The sequence below is a fragment of the Lagopus leucura genome, unplaced genomic scaffold (assembly GCF_019238085.1).
Source record: "Lagopus leucura isolate 7727_CA_CO unplaced genomic scaffold, USGS_WTPT01 Super-Scaffold_1, whole genome shotgun sequence".
NCBI classification, from domain to species: Eukaryota; Metazoa; Chordata; class Aves; order Galliformes; family Phasianidae; genus Lagopus; species Lagopus leucura.
The window spans coordinates 37,607,074-37,624,323 of NW_024962250.1; the positions used below are offsets into that span (position 1 = coordinate 37,607,074).

The 17,250-nt window shown below is 44.3% G+C and overlaps 1 protein-coding gene across 1 annotated transcript; it reads left to right on the forward strand.

Annotated features, from left to right (window-relative positions):
- Positions 1–555: 555 nt before the first annotated feature.
- DHRS7 (dehydrogenase/reductase 7) lies at positions 556–17,045 on the forward strand. Its single transcript, XM_042866330.1, has 7 exons — positions 556–706; positions 4,604–4,756; positions 9,392–9,498; positions 10,262–10,501; positions 14,321–14,443; positions 15,882–16,097; positions 16,838–17,045. The coding sequence occupies exons 1-7, from the start codon at positions 571–573 to the stop codon at positions 16,871–16,873; spliced, it is 1,011 nt and encodes a 336-aa protein (XP_042722264.1). The 5' UTR covers positions 556–570; the 3' UTR covers positions 16,874–17,045.
- Positions 17,046–17,250: the final 205 nt, after the last annotated feature.

Here is a 17,250-nt window from a genome sequence, read left to right on the forward strand (position 1 = left end):
CAGACAGATGACATCAGCTGCCAGATGTGGGTGGGGTTGGCCTTAGTGCTGCACTTTGAGCTGCTGTCTCCTGTAAAGGCAATGCAGCACACTCCATGACAGGGAGCTGCCTGAGGAGCAAAGGGATGGCGGTGTCCCCCGAGACTCTCCTCCTCGCGTTGAGCTCCGGATTTTGATCTCTGGGCGCAGAAGTACCGAGGATGTGTGTTCACAAGCTCTGCTCCCCTCGAGAGCACGTCACGTCGGGATAAAGAAGGCCCCGCTTCCAGGAAGCAACCTTCACCCCGTCGCATGCGTGACCTCTGCCCCGCAAACGCAGTGCTTATCGCCGTAGCCTTGACTGCGCCAAACGCGGGGCCGTGACCAACCGGCCCCAACCAGGGAGCGCGGGCCACGTCCCCGGGAAGAGCAGAGTGGAGCCGCCCACCGCAGCCCGGCGGGGAAAGCGGGTGGAATGGGAGGCGAGAGGCGGGGAAGGGCAGGCCGGCGCTGGCTGCGGGCAGCAGGGGCGGCTCCCGCCTGGCCGAGGCCCTTATAAAGGCGCGCGGCGGGCGGCGGGAGGTGGCGGCCATGTCGTGTGGCTGCGGACTGTGCGCGCTGCTGGTCGGCGGCGCCCTGCTGGTGCTGCTGTTGCAGCTGCTTCGGTGGCTGCGCGCCGACGGCGACCTCACGTTGCTGTGGGCGGAGTGGAGGGGGAAGAAGCCAGGTAAAGCTGTGCCTGCGGCCCCGGCCGCTAGGAGGGAGGCGGCGGGGTCGGGTGTGGGCGGCGGTGATCCCGGGGGTGGGATTCTGTGAGGGGACGGGACGGGGCGCGGCGGTGCGTGGGGGTGAGAGGTTTCCTCGGGAGCTGGGGCTGAAGTTTCCTCAGCTCCGTGAACCTGACCACCGCTGCCCCACGGCTTTGTCTGAAGAACGACAAAAATCACCCCGAAAACAGAGTTCTTAGCCCTTTATCCACAAGGTGTGCGGTGCCCCTCGCGTGCATCTCCCTGCGGGGCGACTGCGGAGGGACCTGTTGAATAAAGCAGTAACCTGAAGTAACTTTGCAGGGACCGGGCTTGCCCCAAAACTATTGTTTTGCATCTTTTCCGGTCATACGTCCGGTTCTGGGGTAGCAACAGTTCTGCTGAGCGAGCACGTTGCTCAGGAGGCCGCACCAAAGGAGGGTCCATAAGGAGAGGGGATGCGATACTGCCTCGGATCCTGACCGCTGTGAAAGTAAGGAGTGGCCTTTGTCACCTGGGGTATGAAGACTCTAAAAAGCTCCCAGACAGGATTTTCAACTTCTAGGTTGGCCTCCTAATTTGTCTGTAGTTCTGCCCACTTCCAGACAACTAACGATCTGTAAAACTAACTTTTACATGCTTAACAGAGGCTTTTGATCAGATGAGCTACGAACTTTGGGGATTTCACCTTAGCTTAGTCAACAGCCCAATCTGAGATGCTGTGAGCTCTGGATAGCTGAGGTGAAAATGGAGCTGGAGCTGTCAGTCCCTGTACAGCATCCTCTTACATTGTCTGGTGGGATGGAGAATGGGGGATGGGGCAGAAAACATTGTAAGCTGTCCTGTGTGTGAAATGAAACTGTATGGTGGGTTGAGGCAGGGAGAAGCAGCATCAAGAAAATGAGTCTGGGGGGAATGGAGGGATGAAGATTTGAGTTTGAGGCAGTCATTCATCTACGAATGGTGGTGCAGGTGAAGGCTGGCATTGGGAAGGGATTGAGAGATGCACAGGGCAAACTCTGTCAAGAGTTTGGCAAGAAAGATGTTTGAAATGTGAATGTGGGACTGGTTTTTGGAGATTCTTGAGGTCCCTTCCAACCCTGGCCATTCTGTTTTTTGTGACTAACCAACAGGATGTGCAACAAGCTAGGAGCAAAGATGGAGGCAATCTTCAGGTTGTACAGAAGAAGTGGGATAACGTGAGGGTCATTTCCCTGTGGAGTTGGGTTTGAGGGTGTTGAGACTTGGTTTTGGCCCCAAATTTGTTGAGGTTGTTCTGTCTTCTACTTTCTGACAGAGCTTGCTGTAGAAGTCTATATAGTGGAGAACAGAACAGAAAAGTGCACAAGTAACACACACCACTAAGAACACAAAATGTGTGCAATCCTCTGTATCTCTTTGTGTATATAATGTTTTATAGTAAGTCTGTCAGGTAGTTCCCTTACTACAAGAAAACTGCACTAAAAAAATCACATCTGTGTGTGTGATCTTTGCAGAGTACATGCAAAGACTCAGGGCAGAGAAACATGAGAGATCTCCCCAAATAAAGCTGTTTTGCAGAGGTTTTGCTGTGAGGGTTTATGTGATGCACATGGAGATCTAGGAGCTCTCGGGTAGATGGTATTCATAGAATCACAGAATCCAAGGTTGGAAAAGACCTCCAAGATGGTTGGGTCCAACCATCCACCTACCACCAATATTTCCCCTCTAAACCACATTGCTTTGTATCACATCTACACATTTCTTGAACACCTCCAGAGATGGTGACTGCCTTTTCCAGCTCCTGACCACTATTTTTTGAAGGTAGCCTTCAGCCTCGCTAGGAGCTTTGAAACCTTTTAAATAGTCCCACATTAGGAACAATGTAGACATTTTCGGATGGGGCAGTTTCAACTTGTTGAGAAGAATCAGTCAGAATTTTATAAATGTAAGCTTCTTTACTTTGCAAAGAGATGGGTTGTGTTCTGCCACTGGTGCTTGTCATCAACTGCAACATGTAGCTGAGATGGTAGCATTTCAGTGGTGTTTTGCTGATAGCTCTGCCAGGCATATATGGGATAGTGGCACCACAGTGCTGGTCATGTCCACTCAGTGAGGGGAACAAAAGGGACAAGTACTAGCAAAGATGTTTCTTTATCCTGTGAACTGTAATTACACGTAGGTAAGACTGGTTTCATTCCATTGATTCACTTCTATAGGGAAGCATCTGGATTTTGTCATTGGCAGATGCTGGATTATTTCCCAAAATGTAAATATTTGTGTGATCAGGAGATAAGGGTTACTGTGTGACTTTGTGTTGTGTCTCATTAGCAGATCAGCAGTCACTCTGAACATTGTGTTTTTCACAGTCAGTGTGGTTGGATCCTTTTGTGTACAAATGTGTACGTATGTGAAAGCCTACTCCTTAAACTTTAAGTTAAGCGTAATATCATGATTCTTTTTGGGCATGGGGAATTTTCTACTTCAAACTTCTCCACCCCAAATGTTTTTATGTATGAAATAAAGTGGCAACTTTGTGTGATAGGCACACAAATGATGGCAAACCTCCCAAACCAAATAGAGCTGAACAACAGAAGCACATCTTGTAAGACGAGTGCTACTGCTTTGTTCAACCACTTGTTTCTTATGCCTTGTAACGCAGTAGTTAATGGTTAGTAAAAGCACATTCTCCTTTTATTTTTCAATTTGGCACAGTTAATTTTTAAGCCTATTTGCAGTATCAACAGGGCATTTATTCTAAAACCATCTAGGTTTTGATGCAGCTTATGAGCTAGATCTTAAATTACATCAACTCCAGTGCTTGGTAGCAATCAGCACTGAGAAATCTCTGTTAATTATTCTGTCCACGGAACAAGATCCTGAACAACTTCAGGAAGTGAAGCTGCCCAGGACAATTTGAGAATGAAGGAACTGTGTCATAGGAAGAAGTGAATTTGTTTGCAGTAGCAAAAGGAGATGAGTGTAATAAACAGGGATGAAGGCATGTCCATGTGCCCTTTTCTTCACATAGTACTTGTTTCCACAGGTTTTCTGCCAACAAAACAAACTAATCAGCTGTGAACCCCCATGTTTCTTGTGATTAATTTAAGGAATTAGGAATATATTGAAATGAAACTGTAGGGAGAGTGTAAATAAGTGTTGAAAGCAGCAGCCTTCTGATACAATTATTAATTACAGTTATTCCTACAACTTCAGTGACATCTCTTTCCACTTCCCATGCTCATAACCTTAGCTTTCTCCTTTGGAAAAGTAATTTTTTTAAACAAAAGGAAAGACTTGTTCTTTGGCTAATGTACAGTCAGCTTAAAGAAAAAAGAAAAAAAAGAAAAAGAAAAAAAGAAAAATAGTGTATTGTACTCTGACCAATGCAAGAATTAACCTGCATCAGATGTAAAACAAGGTGGCTGAACACCATTCTGTTTGTTTTGATCAGCCTCCTACGATCAGAGAACTTGCTGCTTTAAGCAATTCCTTAGGAACGTTTTTGAGGTAGAACATTTATTAGGAAATGTTTGCTCAGCCTTTTCTTTGGATTTGCAATATAGTAACAGTTTTCTGTGGTTTCCAAGAATTCCCCTATTTCCTCTGAACCTCATTTTGATCAGGTCTGTGGAAATCCTATCCAGCAGAAAAGCAACCAAATACCTTCCATCCGTGTTTGTTCAGATCAGCCTTGGAACAAAGTTCAAGTGGCAGTTGAACAACATTGAACAATTTCACAACTACATGTGACCAAAAAATAAAGAAGTCAAGATTTTGTAACAGCCAATAAAGCTGAGCAGGTCTTACAAACAGTATCAGATTGTATCTCTGCAGTGACTCCTATGTTTATTGTAGCATTAGCAAGGTGTGAACTGCTGTCCTGGTTCTTTTGACAGAAAATGAGCTGCGTGGCAAGGTTGTCTGGGTGACAGGAGCTTCAAGTGGAATTGGAGAAGAATTGGCTTACCAGCTGTCGAAGATAGGAGCTTTGCTTGCTATCTCAGCAAGAAGAGAGGATGAGCTGGAAAGAGTGAAAAAGAGATGCCTTCGTAAGTATAAGTTCTTGCTTCATGTGGCCAGTTCCACTCTTAGTGTGGTGGAGTCGCTGCAGAAATAGTTACCTACAAGCATGGGAATAAATTTCATGATGAAAGTAAACTTTATGCATAACTCAGGCATGTGGTATGAGTGCCTTCGAGAACTGGAGTTAGGTCAGAATCTCATTATTAATTCCATGTTATGTAACAGGGAAGGAAGCATGTGAAGGGGTATCATTCTGTGTTGGTCACTTCACAAGTAATGCCTCCTATTTATTTCCATGGAAACTACAACATATGCAAAGAGCACAAGAACACTGTTTGATAGAGCAGGTTCTCAGTTACCAAATGCTTTTTTCCAGTGTAGTCACTACCATTATCTCTGCATTTTTGTCAGTGATGAACAAGAGCCTGCATGCTGTGCTTGTACAAATCTGAGGTGACCCCCTGTTTCACAGCTGCTGTGATGGTGTTGGGAGTGCATGTTGCCCATGCAGTCTGTCTTTCCTCAACACATACAGATGGAAGATGGAAGTTGCTAAATGTGAACTATCTGGTGGGTGTGATAGGACAGTCCAGGCAAGACTGGCAGTATGCTTCACAGTCTTCAAACCAGTATGTGGCCTGGCATTATCGTGTTGCTGGAGAAAGGAAGTCATCTTCTCTGGCCTAACTCAGTAGTTTAAACCTTCAGCTTAGTCAGTGTGATGATGTGCTGGTTGGAGTTGATGGTCTGAGTTTCAGGAAATCCAGAAGGATCGCCCCTTGCTATCTCCATGGACTGCTGTTTTGACTCTGGCTCATAGTGGTGATACCACATCTTATCACCAGTAATGATACGATCCAGGGAACCTTCAGCCTCATATTGGTTTCTGTAGGTCCTGACGAACTTGCATACAGTTATGCGAGTCGCTTGGCACAAATTTTGCAATATTCCAGCTCTGCCACCATCATTTCCAACACACTGGAGCTGATAGTCAGCCTCATACACAGTTCCCTGATTATAATCTGCTGATTCATGTGGATGAGCTGATCAAGATGCAGAAAAGAATATCTCCTGTGTATCCTGAGGAAGAAATTGTTAAGCATTTCTATAGTTAAGCATTCAGTAGTTAAGCATTTCTACTCTGAAGATCTGACAGTGATCTTTAGAAATGCACTACTCCTTATTTCCATTTTCTGATGCCTCAAAAAAGCTTCTACTGTCACCTCAATAGATATATTTAAAAGGGAGCAAGAGGGATCTGTGTGGCTAAGTGGTGATAATGGCAAAAATTCAGATGGGAGAATTGATAGGAATACATGAAACTCCTCAGTAAGAAGCCCCCTTGCACTCTTACCTTCTCTCTAAACTCAACCTTCCATCCCTTTCCTTAACTATCATGTATGCTGGCTCCTCCAGCCATCTTGGTGGCCCTGTGCTGCAGTTTCTCAGTACTTGTTTGCAGCCCAGTAGCATTTTTTTCTGACTTTCATCAAGATCTTAAGTCTTGTTTGGGGATCTGATACCCAACCATTTGGATGTTGGTTTGCAGTGCTGCGTAACACTATTCAGTCCCAAGTGCAAAATTTTTCATTTGATTTTTGTTGAGCTTAATGAGGTTTGTCAGACCATTATTACAGCTTGTTAAGATGCCTCTGAAAGGCAGTCCTGCCCTCCAGCATATCAAATGCTCCTTTGAACTTGACATTATCTCAAAATTTGCTGAAAACCCATGTTTCATTCCATCATCTGGGAAATTAATGAGGAAGATACTGAAAAATACTGTCCATGGAGAGATACCTCTTAGAACTGGTCATCACTTTAATTTTGAGTGGTTGGTTGCTCCAGCCTGGTGTTTATTTACACTGTAATCAACTCCTCTAGACCCCTCATTTCTCTAATATTGTTACAGGGATGCTATGGAAGACAGCACAGAAAGCTAAGTAGTCTAGATATTAAACACCTGCTGCTCTCCCCTTGTCTGTAGAGCCAGTTGTCATCACAGAAGGCAATTAAGTTGTTGGGCAGTCTACATCCATCTTATATCTATGTTGGCAGTTAGTAGTCTTCTTGTCTTTTGTATGTTTGGAGATTGTTTTAGGGGGAATTGCCATATAATTTTCCAAAGGACTGAGGTTAGGTTTAATGACACTTGTGTTTTTTCCAGTCACTGGAGACCTCCTCTAAATATCAGTACCACTCTGGTGCTTCTGGTCGGTTCTTGTAGCTTCTGAATGCATGTATCAACCTGTTGGTATCTCTGGTTTGTCCCTAGCTTGGTCTTCCTCTGATGCTGGTAGGCTTTCCCCCAGAGGCTAGCCTCAGGAATGTGGGAGACCAGAGAGAACTTGGCAGTGAAATTCAGGCAGAAAACACAACATGAATCTTTCATGTTTTCCTGTGTCCTTCATCATTTCATTCCCATCTCTATACTGAGTGGTGATCTCGCAGTCTTTAGGTCTTCCTTTTGTTGCTGCTGTACCCATAGAAGTCCTTTTAAGCCTTTTGCTTTTCTCACCAGCTTTGACTACATCTGAGTTGCAGCCTTCCTGATTCCATCTCTGCATGCTTAACTAACTTCTGGATTCTGCTTCCAGAGGCTGCCCCTGCAGCCCTCTTGCTACCAAAATGCCATGTAAAGCAGATACACAGGGCAGCTTGTGCTTGCTTCTACCTCCTGTGTATTTTCTTTTTGTAACTGAGTTCAAGGATGTCCTATAAGGCTTAAGTAGCATGAGATGGGTTAAGATTGAGTTGTAATGCATAACAACAACTTGAATTTGGCTGAATTATATGGCATAATTGGAGCTAATAAGCTTTAACATGCATGCAGTAGGCTATGCATAGCAGTAACTTAACTAGATAATTGACATATTAATGTCAGAACAAAGCACATTTATCTTGTTCAAAATTCAGACACCACCCTGTGATATGTTTATGCATTCTACACCGCTTAAATGCTGAAGGTAAGAGAAGGAAAGCTGTGTAAAGGTTACAGGTAATACCTGTTGTCATGCACATGCCCACATGCTCCACGCTTCATTGCACCTCTGCAGGAGGAGAAAGTAACTGAAAGGATTTTTCTAAGAGGATTTGTATTTTCCTGCAGCATTCTCTACAACAAGTTGAATTTCACCAGTACTACTGGAATTTCTTTTCTCTCAAAAGCCCTTAAAAGGAGGAACCTGGGCCCAAAGCCCCATCCAGCCTGGCCATGAGCAGTGCCAGGCTTGGGGCTTCTCTGTCAGCCTGTTGCAGTGCTTCACCACCTTCATCATGAAGAATTTCATCCTAATGTTAAATCTTTATCTATGCTCCTTTAGTTTAAAGCTCTTCCCCCTTGTCCTGTTGCTACACTCCCTGATGAAGAGTTACTCCCCAGCTTTCCTGCTGCCCTTTTGAGTACTGGAAGGCTGCAGTGAGGTCTCCCTGATGCCTTCTCCAAACTCAACAGCCCCAGCTCTCTCACCCTTTCCATAGGAGAGGTGCTCTAGCCCCATGGCCTGTCTCAGTAGACTTTGCTTGTGCAAATCTGCTTGTGTGAGTGTGAGGCCAGAGGTGTAGTTTGATGTACCAGGACTTCTGTTGCTGTCTGTAATGAAAGAAAAATGCATGGAGGGGAGAGAAGAGGTCTTGGAGGGGGCTGTTCACTGAAATACAGTAGCTTTAAACCAGAGAAATGGGTATATTATATCCAGTTGCCTAAATACTCGTGACCTTTGAACAGAGGCAAGCTATGGATTTCAGTCACCTCTTCTGTGCATCACTGTAGAGACAAAGTTCAGCCTGACCTACATATGCAGGCAATAATGAAAAACTCTGTGCTCTGTATTTAAAGAGCACGGTGGTTAAAGGGGAGCGGGTGTACGTAATTGTGGCTAGGAATCAATTTAGAAACAAAAATAGCACTACTAAACCAGTACAAATAAATTCTTTAAAATATCCAGTTTAAAAAAATGGCAGATTAACAATGAAGATTTTATTTTTGTGAGTCAAATGCCCCCAAGCCCCAGGGTAGCACATGGCTGCTCTAGAAATGCTTTCTAGGGAAAAGGTCAGCTCTGAAGAGGCAGTGGTGTAAACACTCAGTATAATGACTTGAAGTTGATGATAAGTGACTTTTATTCCATGAGGTGGATGCTTTGAAAACTCTCAGTTAAAGGGAAAACTTCTTAGAGAATATCCCATGCTAGAAGGGACTCCCAAGGATCATTCTGCTTCTTCCCTTTGCAATAAATCAGCTCATGTATACAGGTTGTGGCTTTGGCCTCAACTATACTGTTCTTGTTAGAGAGGGTAGGCGTGGTTGAGCAGTTTACGTACAAGGAAGATGTCAAGGCTGCCAATAATAATCACATAATACATTGCTTCCAACCTCTGCAATTTATTTGGAGAGTTGCATTGTCTACATTGCAATGCACAAACCTATTTAATAAAGTCAAGCTTTTTGGAAGCAAAAACGTAATGATAAGAAAAAAGACTTGATAGGAAGGGATTAAAAATGTGTTCAGTGTGGAGATCAAAATGAGGACGAAGAAAGCATTTGATTTCCATTTTAATGTCATGGTTTCTTTTTAGTGCAAATGACTGTTTTAAAACACACTTATCACAGTTGTTGTATTAGCACCCTTACTGGTTCCCATTTACTTTGTGATTGTTTTTAGAGATCAGCAACTTGAGCGATAGAGATATCCTTGTTCTGCGTCTTGACTTGACTGACAGAAGCTCTCATGAAGCTGCTACCAACAGTGTTCTGAAGCATTTTGGCAAGGTGAGGAATGTTCCTGGGGCTGAATTTTTCTATCTCCTCCTCTCCTATCCCTGCATGTATGTCTGTATTTCACTTCATTTACTGATGCGTACATTCTTGCTTAAGTTTCATTATTGAACATGACAAGTAATACCTAAATTCCCATCCCTTCCATTGCTTGCTTCTGAGTTTTAGCAGCTTTGCAGAGATACAGCAAATAACAAGTAATCACTGGTTGTTACCAAGAATTAAAAATTAATTTGCTTGATGTCACTGTATTTCCTGACCAAATGGAGTAAGCCTCATCTGTATATTCTAGTCCTAAAACTGTGTGTGAAAGTCAGGACTTTGATTTTGTAAGCTTTATAATGTATGCAATTTGGGCTATATGGAACAAAACTGGACCTCAGGCACAAGTGCTTGCCTTGTTTGGTGTGGTATTTTGGACTGTGAGTCCAAAATAATGACAGTCAGATCTGACTAATACTGCATGTGGTGGTTGAAGCTTCAAGCTACACCTTAGTCGTCCACTGGTACTTTGGTGTCACAGTGAGGTGTTTGGTACCAGATCTAGTTGGTTTCCAGCTGCCATTGTTCCTATACTAGGAATTGGGGTCAAACACTTCTGTTTTGTTGTCTCTGCTCTAAAGCAGCCAGTCCTCAATACAAAGGAGCGGTGTCCTGTTTTGGGGAGGCAGGAAGGAAGGGAACAGTCAGTTAGCAATTGCTTGAGGAAGGAGAAATATTAAAGAAAACATGTATTTATCACTTTATTTTTTCTGAGATTGATGTTTTGGTCAACAATGGTGGACGTTCCCAACGCTCTCTGTTCGTGGATACAAACCTGGATGTCTTCAGTGCCATAATGGAACTGAACTACCTAGGCACGATCTCTTTGACAAAACATGTTCTGGATCACATGATCCAAAGGAGAAGAGGAAAGATTGTGACTGTGAGCAGTGTGATGGGGATCATGGGCGCTCCTCTTGCCTCAGGGTACTGTGCCAGCAAACATGCTCTGCAGGTAAGTCACGTTCTGATCTTTATCAAGTCTTGTTGTGTGAAAGACCAACAGATGGCCTCCTTCTCAAGTTTCTAGTTGTGTAGCCTTTAAAATAGCTTTGAATTGAACTTCAAGCCCTTCTTCAGCTAACAGCACTGGCAGTTCATTGTTAGAGAATCTGCTTTGTTTTTAGCAAAAAAACCCCGCACAGAAGCTTACAGCAGTTCTGAACTACATGTGCAGCACTGGATAATGTGGGAGAAGGGTTTGCCATGCTTCTCTTCACTCCTTCTGACCCATCACACTCACTGTGTGCAAAAGGCGCTGAGCTGAGCAAAGTCCTTGTGCAGGTATCTTGGAGTGTGGTGCAAGAATGGGGGTATGGTGCTTGAAGACACGGCTCAGTGAGTGAGGGAAAACTACAGAAAGACTATAGGAAATCTTGAGGTCAGTAAAGTGAGAGCAGTGATGGGTAAAGCAGACTAACAAGAGAAAGGGCAATCCCTGATCTTGGAAAGATCTGAAGGAATCTTCCCAGTAGCTTTGAATCTTTCTGTGCTGTGAAGAACTGGCAGCTCATCGTGCCTTAGGAAGGAGGTCCTACTCTCTTCTACGTAACACTGAATTTTCAGTTTTGCTTGGAAAGATTTCTGAAAGCCATTTCACTCATGCAGAAGAACATAGAAGAGCTGAGAAAAATGTCTGCAGGGAAAAGAGGCTGCTTCTATCATTGCAGAATCATTTGTTTAACTAGCAAATTTATTTAGACATATTTCTCTTTCACCACTGTTTGACTTCCTGCTAATGTATGCTTTGATCTCAGAAAGCCAAAGTTCAGCTGTACTTGGAGATGATTTTAATAACAAAAAGCTGGCACGTTCCTGCTTCCTGCTGGGATTATGCACACGAACAGGGTACAGAACTCTGCTCAGTCTATTGGATTGATATCTTTTTGACAGTTTGACCACCAACAGCAGACGTGGAACAAGTGGCTGACATTGCAAAGCCATGGGCACTTGCAAGAATGAGGATATAGAAGACAGCAACAAGTCTCTGCTCACAGAAAACTTTCAGCTAATGACAGGGAGAGAGCTGCTACTTCTAATTTCAGCGCCAGCAATGGAATTGCCCGTTAGAGGCCAGCCTTGACTTAGGTCTGGTAGATTTAAATTAGAAGAACACAGTGTGCAGAAGCATGGACTCCATTCACTTACACTCCTTTATTTGAAAACGTTCTTTCACTTGACTGATCTTTTGGCTGTGGTGCTGTTGGAATAAGCACAGCTAGTTAGTTGCTTTAAGCGTTCTCAAACTTCGAGTTTCATGTGGGGATTAAGAATGTGGAAGAAGATTAAAAGAAAATAGTTTATTGAAATGTCTGGATTAGTTATAAGCAGTTCAGTTACCTTGTTTTTTCTTTGGTATTTCTTCTTCTGCTCAATAACCAGGCCAGACCCCAGACCTCCTCTCTTGTTTCTTTTGCAGTAGTCCTGCAAATACTAATTGCAAATAGTTTGCAATATAGATTTTTGAAATCAGACTCGCCCTGAGAGTCTCTTACCAGTCCAGAGCTATGGGTAGATGTGGGCATGAGACCTCCAAAGCTATAAAAGCTCTTTTGAAATATCAAACTTCACCAATATAGCTCAGATAAAGGAGATTTGTCAGAATGGCAGTCCTCTGCACTTAGCAGACACCCATCTCTGATGACCAGGAGGAAATGATTAGAGAGGAGTATATCTTGATTCATGTCAACTGGATCTCTTTAGAATGAGGAAGATTTCAAAAGCTGAGGAAATCAGCCTTTTCTGCAGTTTCTCTCCTGATGTGGTGGTGCTGGTGGAAATGATGCACCATTCCTCTGGTTGTAATGTGTGTAATTGGTGGCATGTGGAGTGAGTCAGAAATGGTGATCTTAAAAATGTACCTCCATCAGGAGCTTGTCTAATGGGCACATGGGCTGCATGGAGCAGCAACAGCCACTCTTCATTCAGCCTCTGATCCTTAGAGGAATTTCTGAAGTACATTTCTGTCTTAGAAGTCATTTCAGCATCACCTTTTGCAGCATCTTCTAGGATATGGTTACAAAGCTGAAGAGGCCCATGGTTTGAAGCAGTTCCTGTTCTGCAGACCCTAGTGCAGCCTGCTGTAGGGAACCTGCATTACCATTGAGGTTGGAATCAATAATCTCCATATTCAATAAGAGATTCAATAATCTCTTCTGTGACCTGCTGCAGCCTCATCCAGCTCCTTGTGCCAGAGCTGCCTTCTTCATGAGGGTCTGTTGAATTCCCCCTGAGCAAGTGTGCCAGTCACTGTGTGCTCTGGGTGGGCTGCACCTCTTCTGCAGTGTAAGAACTGCATTGGGAGGGAGGGAGGGGTCACAGAAAGCCCTTTAAATGCAGGGGGATAGCAGGGTGATCACAGTACAAACTGCATCTTGCTGGTTTCTCTGGCTACATAGATTTCGTGTTTGTGGAGTCTGAAGCCCTTGGTTGCAAATAGCACTGACATTGACCCCACTACTCAAACAACACTGAAAAAAGCCTCAGCAGCCCTGTGCTTGGCTGATGTCTAGACAGGATCTTCAAGGATAACTACGTCTCACTGGACCAATGCTTAGCTTTTGTTACCTTGCAATTTGTTCAAGGCAACAAGGCTCTCTTTGTAAAATGCTTGGAGGGAACCAGCAGTCTGAGGGAGTGTGCCAGAGCCCTCTGCGGGAAGCTGTCTGAAGTTGCAGAGCTGGCTTCTTCTGGGTTGTGCCCAATTTTGGCTAGAATTCATATCCCTGGAGCCCCCCAGTGACCCAATCCCAAATCCCATGGAGTGATAAGGGAGTGAGGGTTGGAAGAGCTGTAAGTGCTGCTCCTGCAATTTGGTATTGATGGAGGAACCAACGACTGCATATGGCAGGGACTATGGTTGCATAGCTTACTGCTTAGGGTGTCTTTGTGTGAGAGCCCAGGCTTGTAGTCACTGCTGCAGTAAATAGCATACAAAGCACTCGTGATCAAACTGGCTGTCCTCACCAACTTGACACACTGCCACCTTCTCCCCTTTAAGGTCCAGTGCTCTTTGGCATATTACTTTCTACTTAGCTTGGCTGCACAGCTTCTGTGATGGAACTGCACAAATTGGTGCTCTTTTATGAGATGTGTCCCCAGGATCCCTTGGGCAAAGGAGGGGATGTGAGAAGCACAGCTGTGGGCTGCAGCATCAGCCCAGAGCAATGGGTGAAGCCCAGCCAGCAGTGTTGATGCCATGGCTGAAGATGTGCATAGGGATGGGGAAGTACTCCAGGGAGGAGCCCAGGTTTTTAATCAAAATCATCTGAATGCTTAGGAGATCTGAGAGGCTTCCTGATCTGTCCAGAAGCAGACTTCCAGACATACAAACATCTTTAGTGTTAGAATTAGTCCTCCAGAAGCTACACATCTTAGATAATTTGCTTTGAAGATCTAATGTGGGGCCTGCAGGTCTTGTAAGTTAAAAGGTGCAAGTCAGTGTTTTTACAGAACGTAGCTGCAGAGCCTATGTGCAATCTGTGAGCTGGAATCAGCCACCAGTGATTGGGAAATCAGAGCATATGTGGACAGGTCTTGGTTGTAAGCGTGCATGGGTGTGCAACTTGTTGCCTGTCCTTAGTGCATTGCTCCAGTTGTTGTGTTGGTGTCACCACAGGAGAACATCTGATTGACATTTCTCCTGCAGCGCATTTTGGATAAGAGCTTGGGCCAGACAGCCCTCTTCCCAAGCTGGATAGGACAATAGTCAAAATAGTAGGGATTGCAGAAATTGATCTTTAAAATGTAGTCACACGACAGTCTTCTCTTCCAGGGTTTTTTTAATTCTCTTCGGACGGAGCTGACAGACTACCCTGAGATAAGCATTATCAACATATGCCCAGGACCTGTGCAGTCTAAGATCATACAAAATGTCTTTACGGAGAAACTTGACAAGGTAAGGACTCGAAATTCTATTACAGTAAATCCAACTTTTGCTACAGGCAAATGTGAACCTTTTGTGATTTTGTTTTCTCTTGCTTCCCCTAGCAAACACCAACCTCCCTTTTCTTACCAAGAAATGCTTTGGTTAATGCAAAGCCACGTGTTGTCATGTAATGCTTTGTGGTATTAGGTCCATATAAAATGAAAATAAAGTTGTAGAGTTGTTGTCCTCTCTTCCAACGCACCCAATCCACACCTTGTAAATTAACCCTACAGCTGCCCTGCTCCAGTCTTGGGGAAAAGGCCTCTGTTTCCTAGATACCATGCTACAGTGCAGAGCAGTGTTGTTTCAGCACAGGTAGTTTTCTGTTTGCCCTACTCACAAGGTCCTCTGTTTGGCTGACTCTGGTGCAAGTGTTGGCAAAGCCGCTGGGGTCAGCTGATGCGAGGCATGCATTCTTTTCCTGTTAGTGGTTGTTCAAGGACAAATAGCAAAACCTCCCAATTGCTCAGTTGTTTTTAATAAAGGCTGTCTCGCAGAATAGCTGGCAGAAGTTGTTGCTGTGATTTATATTGGTAATGTCATAAATTCAGTTAATTTAAAGCTCAGGATAACACACAAGTAAGAGGGGGAGAAAGAAGTTCTCCCATTGTTAAATCAAGTTCTGAAAGGAATTTTGGCTTGCAAAACTGCATACTTTCATGAAAGAAAAGATGTACTTTTCCAGCAATCTGGAAATGTTGCAAAACAAATTCCTTAGATTTCAGTGTGGCAAAAGACCCAGGAGGAAGACTGAATCTAAGCTAGAATAGCTTTTGCTCCGGGAAACAGAACAACAAAGTGATAAAGCAATCCACGACTGCTGGAGTGAGATGTGTATGAATTCACAGAGCTGCAGCTTATTTTCACTATGGGATACCTGTGGAGAAGACATCAAACAAAACATCACTGCTACTGAAGAAGTCTATTGCTCTTCTCTTGAGATAGCTGCACACAGAGCAGAGCTGGCAGGAAGTTTTAAGTTAATGGAGGACATGTCCTCGTACTAATTTGATTACAGATTAACTTGGAATGTATAATGGGGTAGGCAGCTGGGAACAGGAAAGTTTGCATTTCTCAAAGCCTTTAGGTGCAGAATGGGTAATTTGTCCTGATGTATCTCCTTCAGTGTAATTTCATGCCAAACCAGAATAGATTTTTGAGGCATTTTTAACCTTGGAACTATTCAATAAGGCATTAATTAAAAAGGTCCTTTATTTAATCTAAAGGAAGGCAGTAAGCTTTCCCACACAGAAAGCCAGTGGATTAGCAGGGAGAGATGGGTTGTTCCTCATTTGCACAGTGCAGAAATTAAGAAGAGCATGCCTGCTGCACAGAGCCCGGCCCTTTCTCTCCCTCTGTCAGCCACAACCACAGATTGGTTCTGATTCCTGCCCTCTCTGTGCTGCAGTCGCTAGAGAACAGCGGTGACCAGTCCCACAAGATGCCAACCGAGCGCTGCGTCCGGCTCACGCTGGTGAGCACAGTCAATGACCTGAAGGAGGCCTGGATCAGCGACCAGCCCTACCTGGCTGTCTGCTACCTCTGGCAGTACGCGCCCACCTGGGCCTGGTGGCTGATGAACAGAATGGGCAAGAGGAGAATAGAGAACTTTAAGAGCGGAGTGGTGAGTTTATTCTTCTCTCCCCCACTTGTTGCTTTTTTTATGCTGCTGACAGACTCTTTAGCTGCAGGAATGCTGGGATTGCAATTTTGGATCCGTTTCTTTTCTTCCTCCTCACTTCCCTGGCAGCTGATGCCCAGCTCGGCTTCACAGCTGTGTGCCCGGTAGTCTAGAATTACTGCAGCACCGTCACATTGCAGAGCAGTGAAGTCAGTACATCTTGTAGTGCCAGGGTCTTGCCTCTACTCTTTGTCACGCAGGCCACGAGTTCACACTCAGCAGCAGTGCAGGGCTGAGCTGTAAGTCACCAGCACGGATTATTTAACGCAGTTTGAAATTAAGACTGTTGACAGACTCTCTGGGAGTTCTGTCAAGTTTCTCTATCAGATGTGTAATCAGAGCATCTCCCAAAGCACGTTAAGAGTATGGCTCTGCGTCAGGCCTCTTCCCTCTCATTCATTTCCCAGAAGACAGACATACAACGGTGTATCTTGATCTTGCAGCACTACTTGGTAGATGGTACACTTTTTGCTGTGTTCTTGAACTTAGTGTGCAATAACGTGTTGAAGCATTCAAAAATCAGGAAATGGAACACTAACGTTGGCACATGGATTGCAAAGGCAGGAAGCTTTAAGTTGCAGCTGCCCACTGTCACAGGGTGGTTCTGGCAAAGTAACACTGTGAGTGAAGGACACCAGTATAGCACAAGGAGGGGAAATGCTGACAATGTATTCTCACTCCAGGATGCTGATGCCTCTTATTCAAGAAAGAAGAAATAAGGAGAAATGTACAGAATCCTGCTGTACTCGTGCTGAAGCTGAGAAACTTTCCCATGCTGCATGACTGCAAATGAGAACTTTTTTATCACTTGTACCTTTCTCATCGTATGACTCGACAGATCTATCAAGCTGTATACGCACTTGGCTAAATAAAGTTCAGTTTTTAAATACACCTGGTTTAAAACATGTTTAAAAACTTACAGCAACTGAGACAGAGGTCAAGCATTGCTTTGTTTTCTGCTGCTATGACACTAGCAAATACTGTGTGAGCAAGCTATGAATTATATACCCACAGGATTCCATTTCCTTCACTTTTACTCTTAATGGGCCATTAGCAGAAGAAAAACACAGGTAGAAGCTTGTGGTTAAAGGAAGCA

Coding starts and splice junctions, on each gene's coding strand:
- DHRS7 (XM_042866330.1), top strand. CDS start 571: ATGTCGTGTGGCTGCGGACTGTGCGCGCTGCTGGTCGGCGGCGCCCTG. Junction 9,499..10,261: donor TTCTGAAGCATTTTGGCAAG/GTGAGGAATGTT, acceptor ATTTTTTCTGAG/ATTGATGTTTTGGTCAACAA. Junction 10,502..14,320: donor CCAGCAAACATGCTCTGCAG/GTAAGTCACGTT, acceptor CTTCTCTTCCAG/GGTTTTTTTAATTCTCTTCG.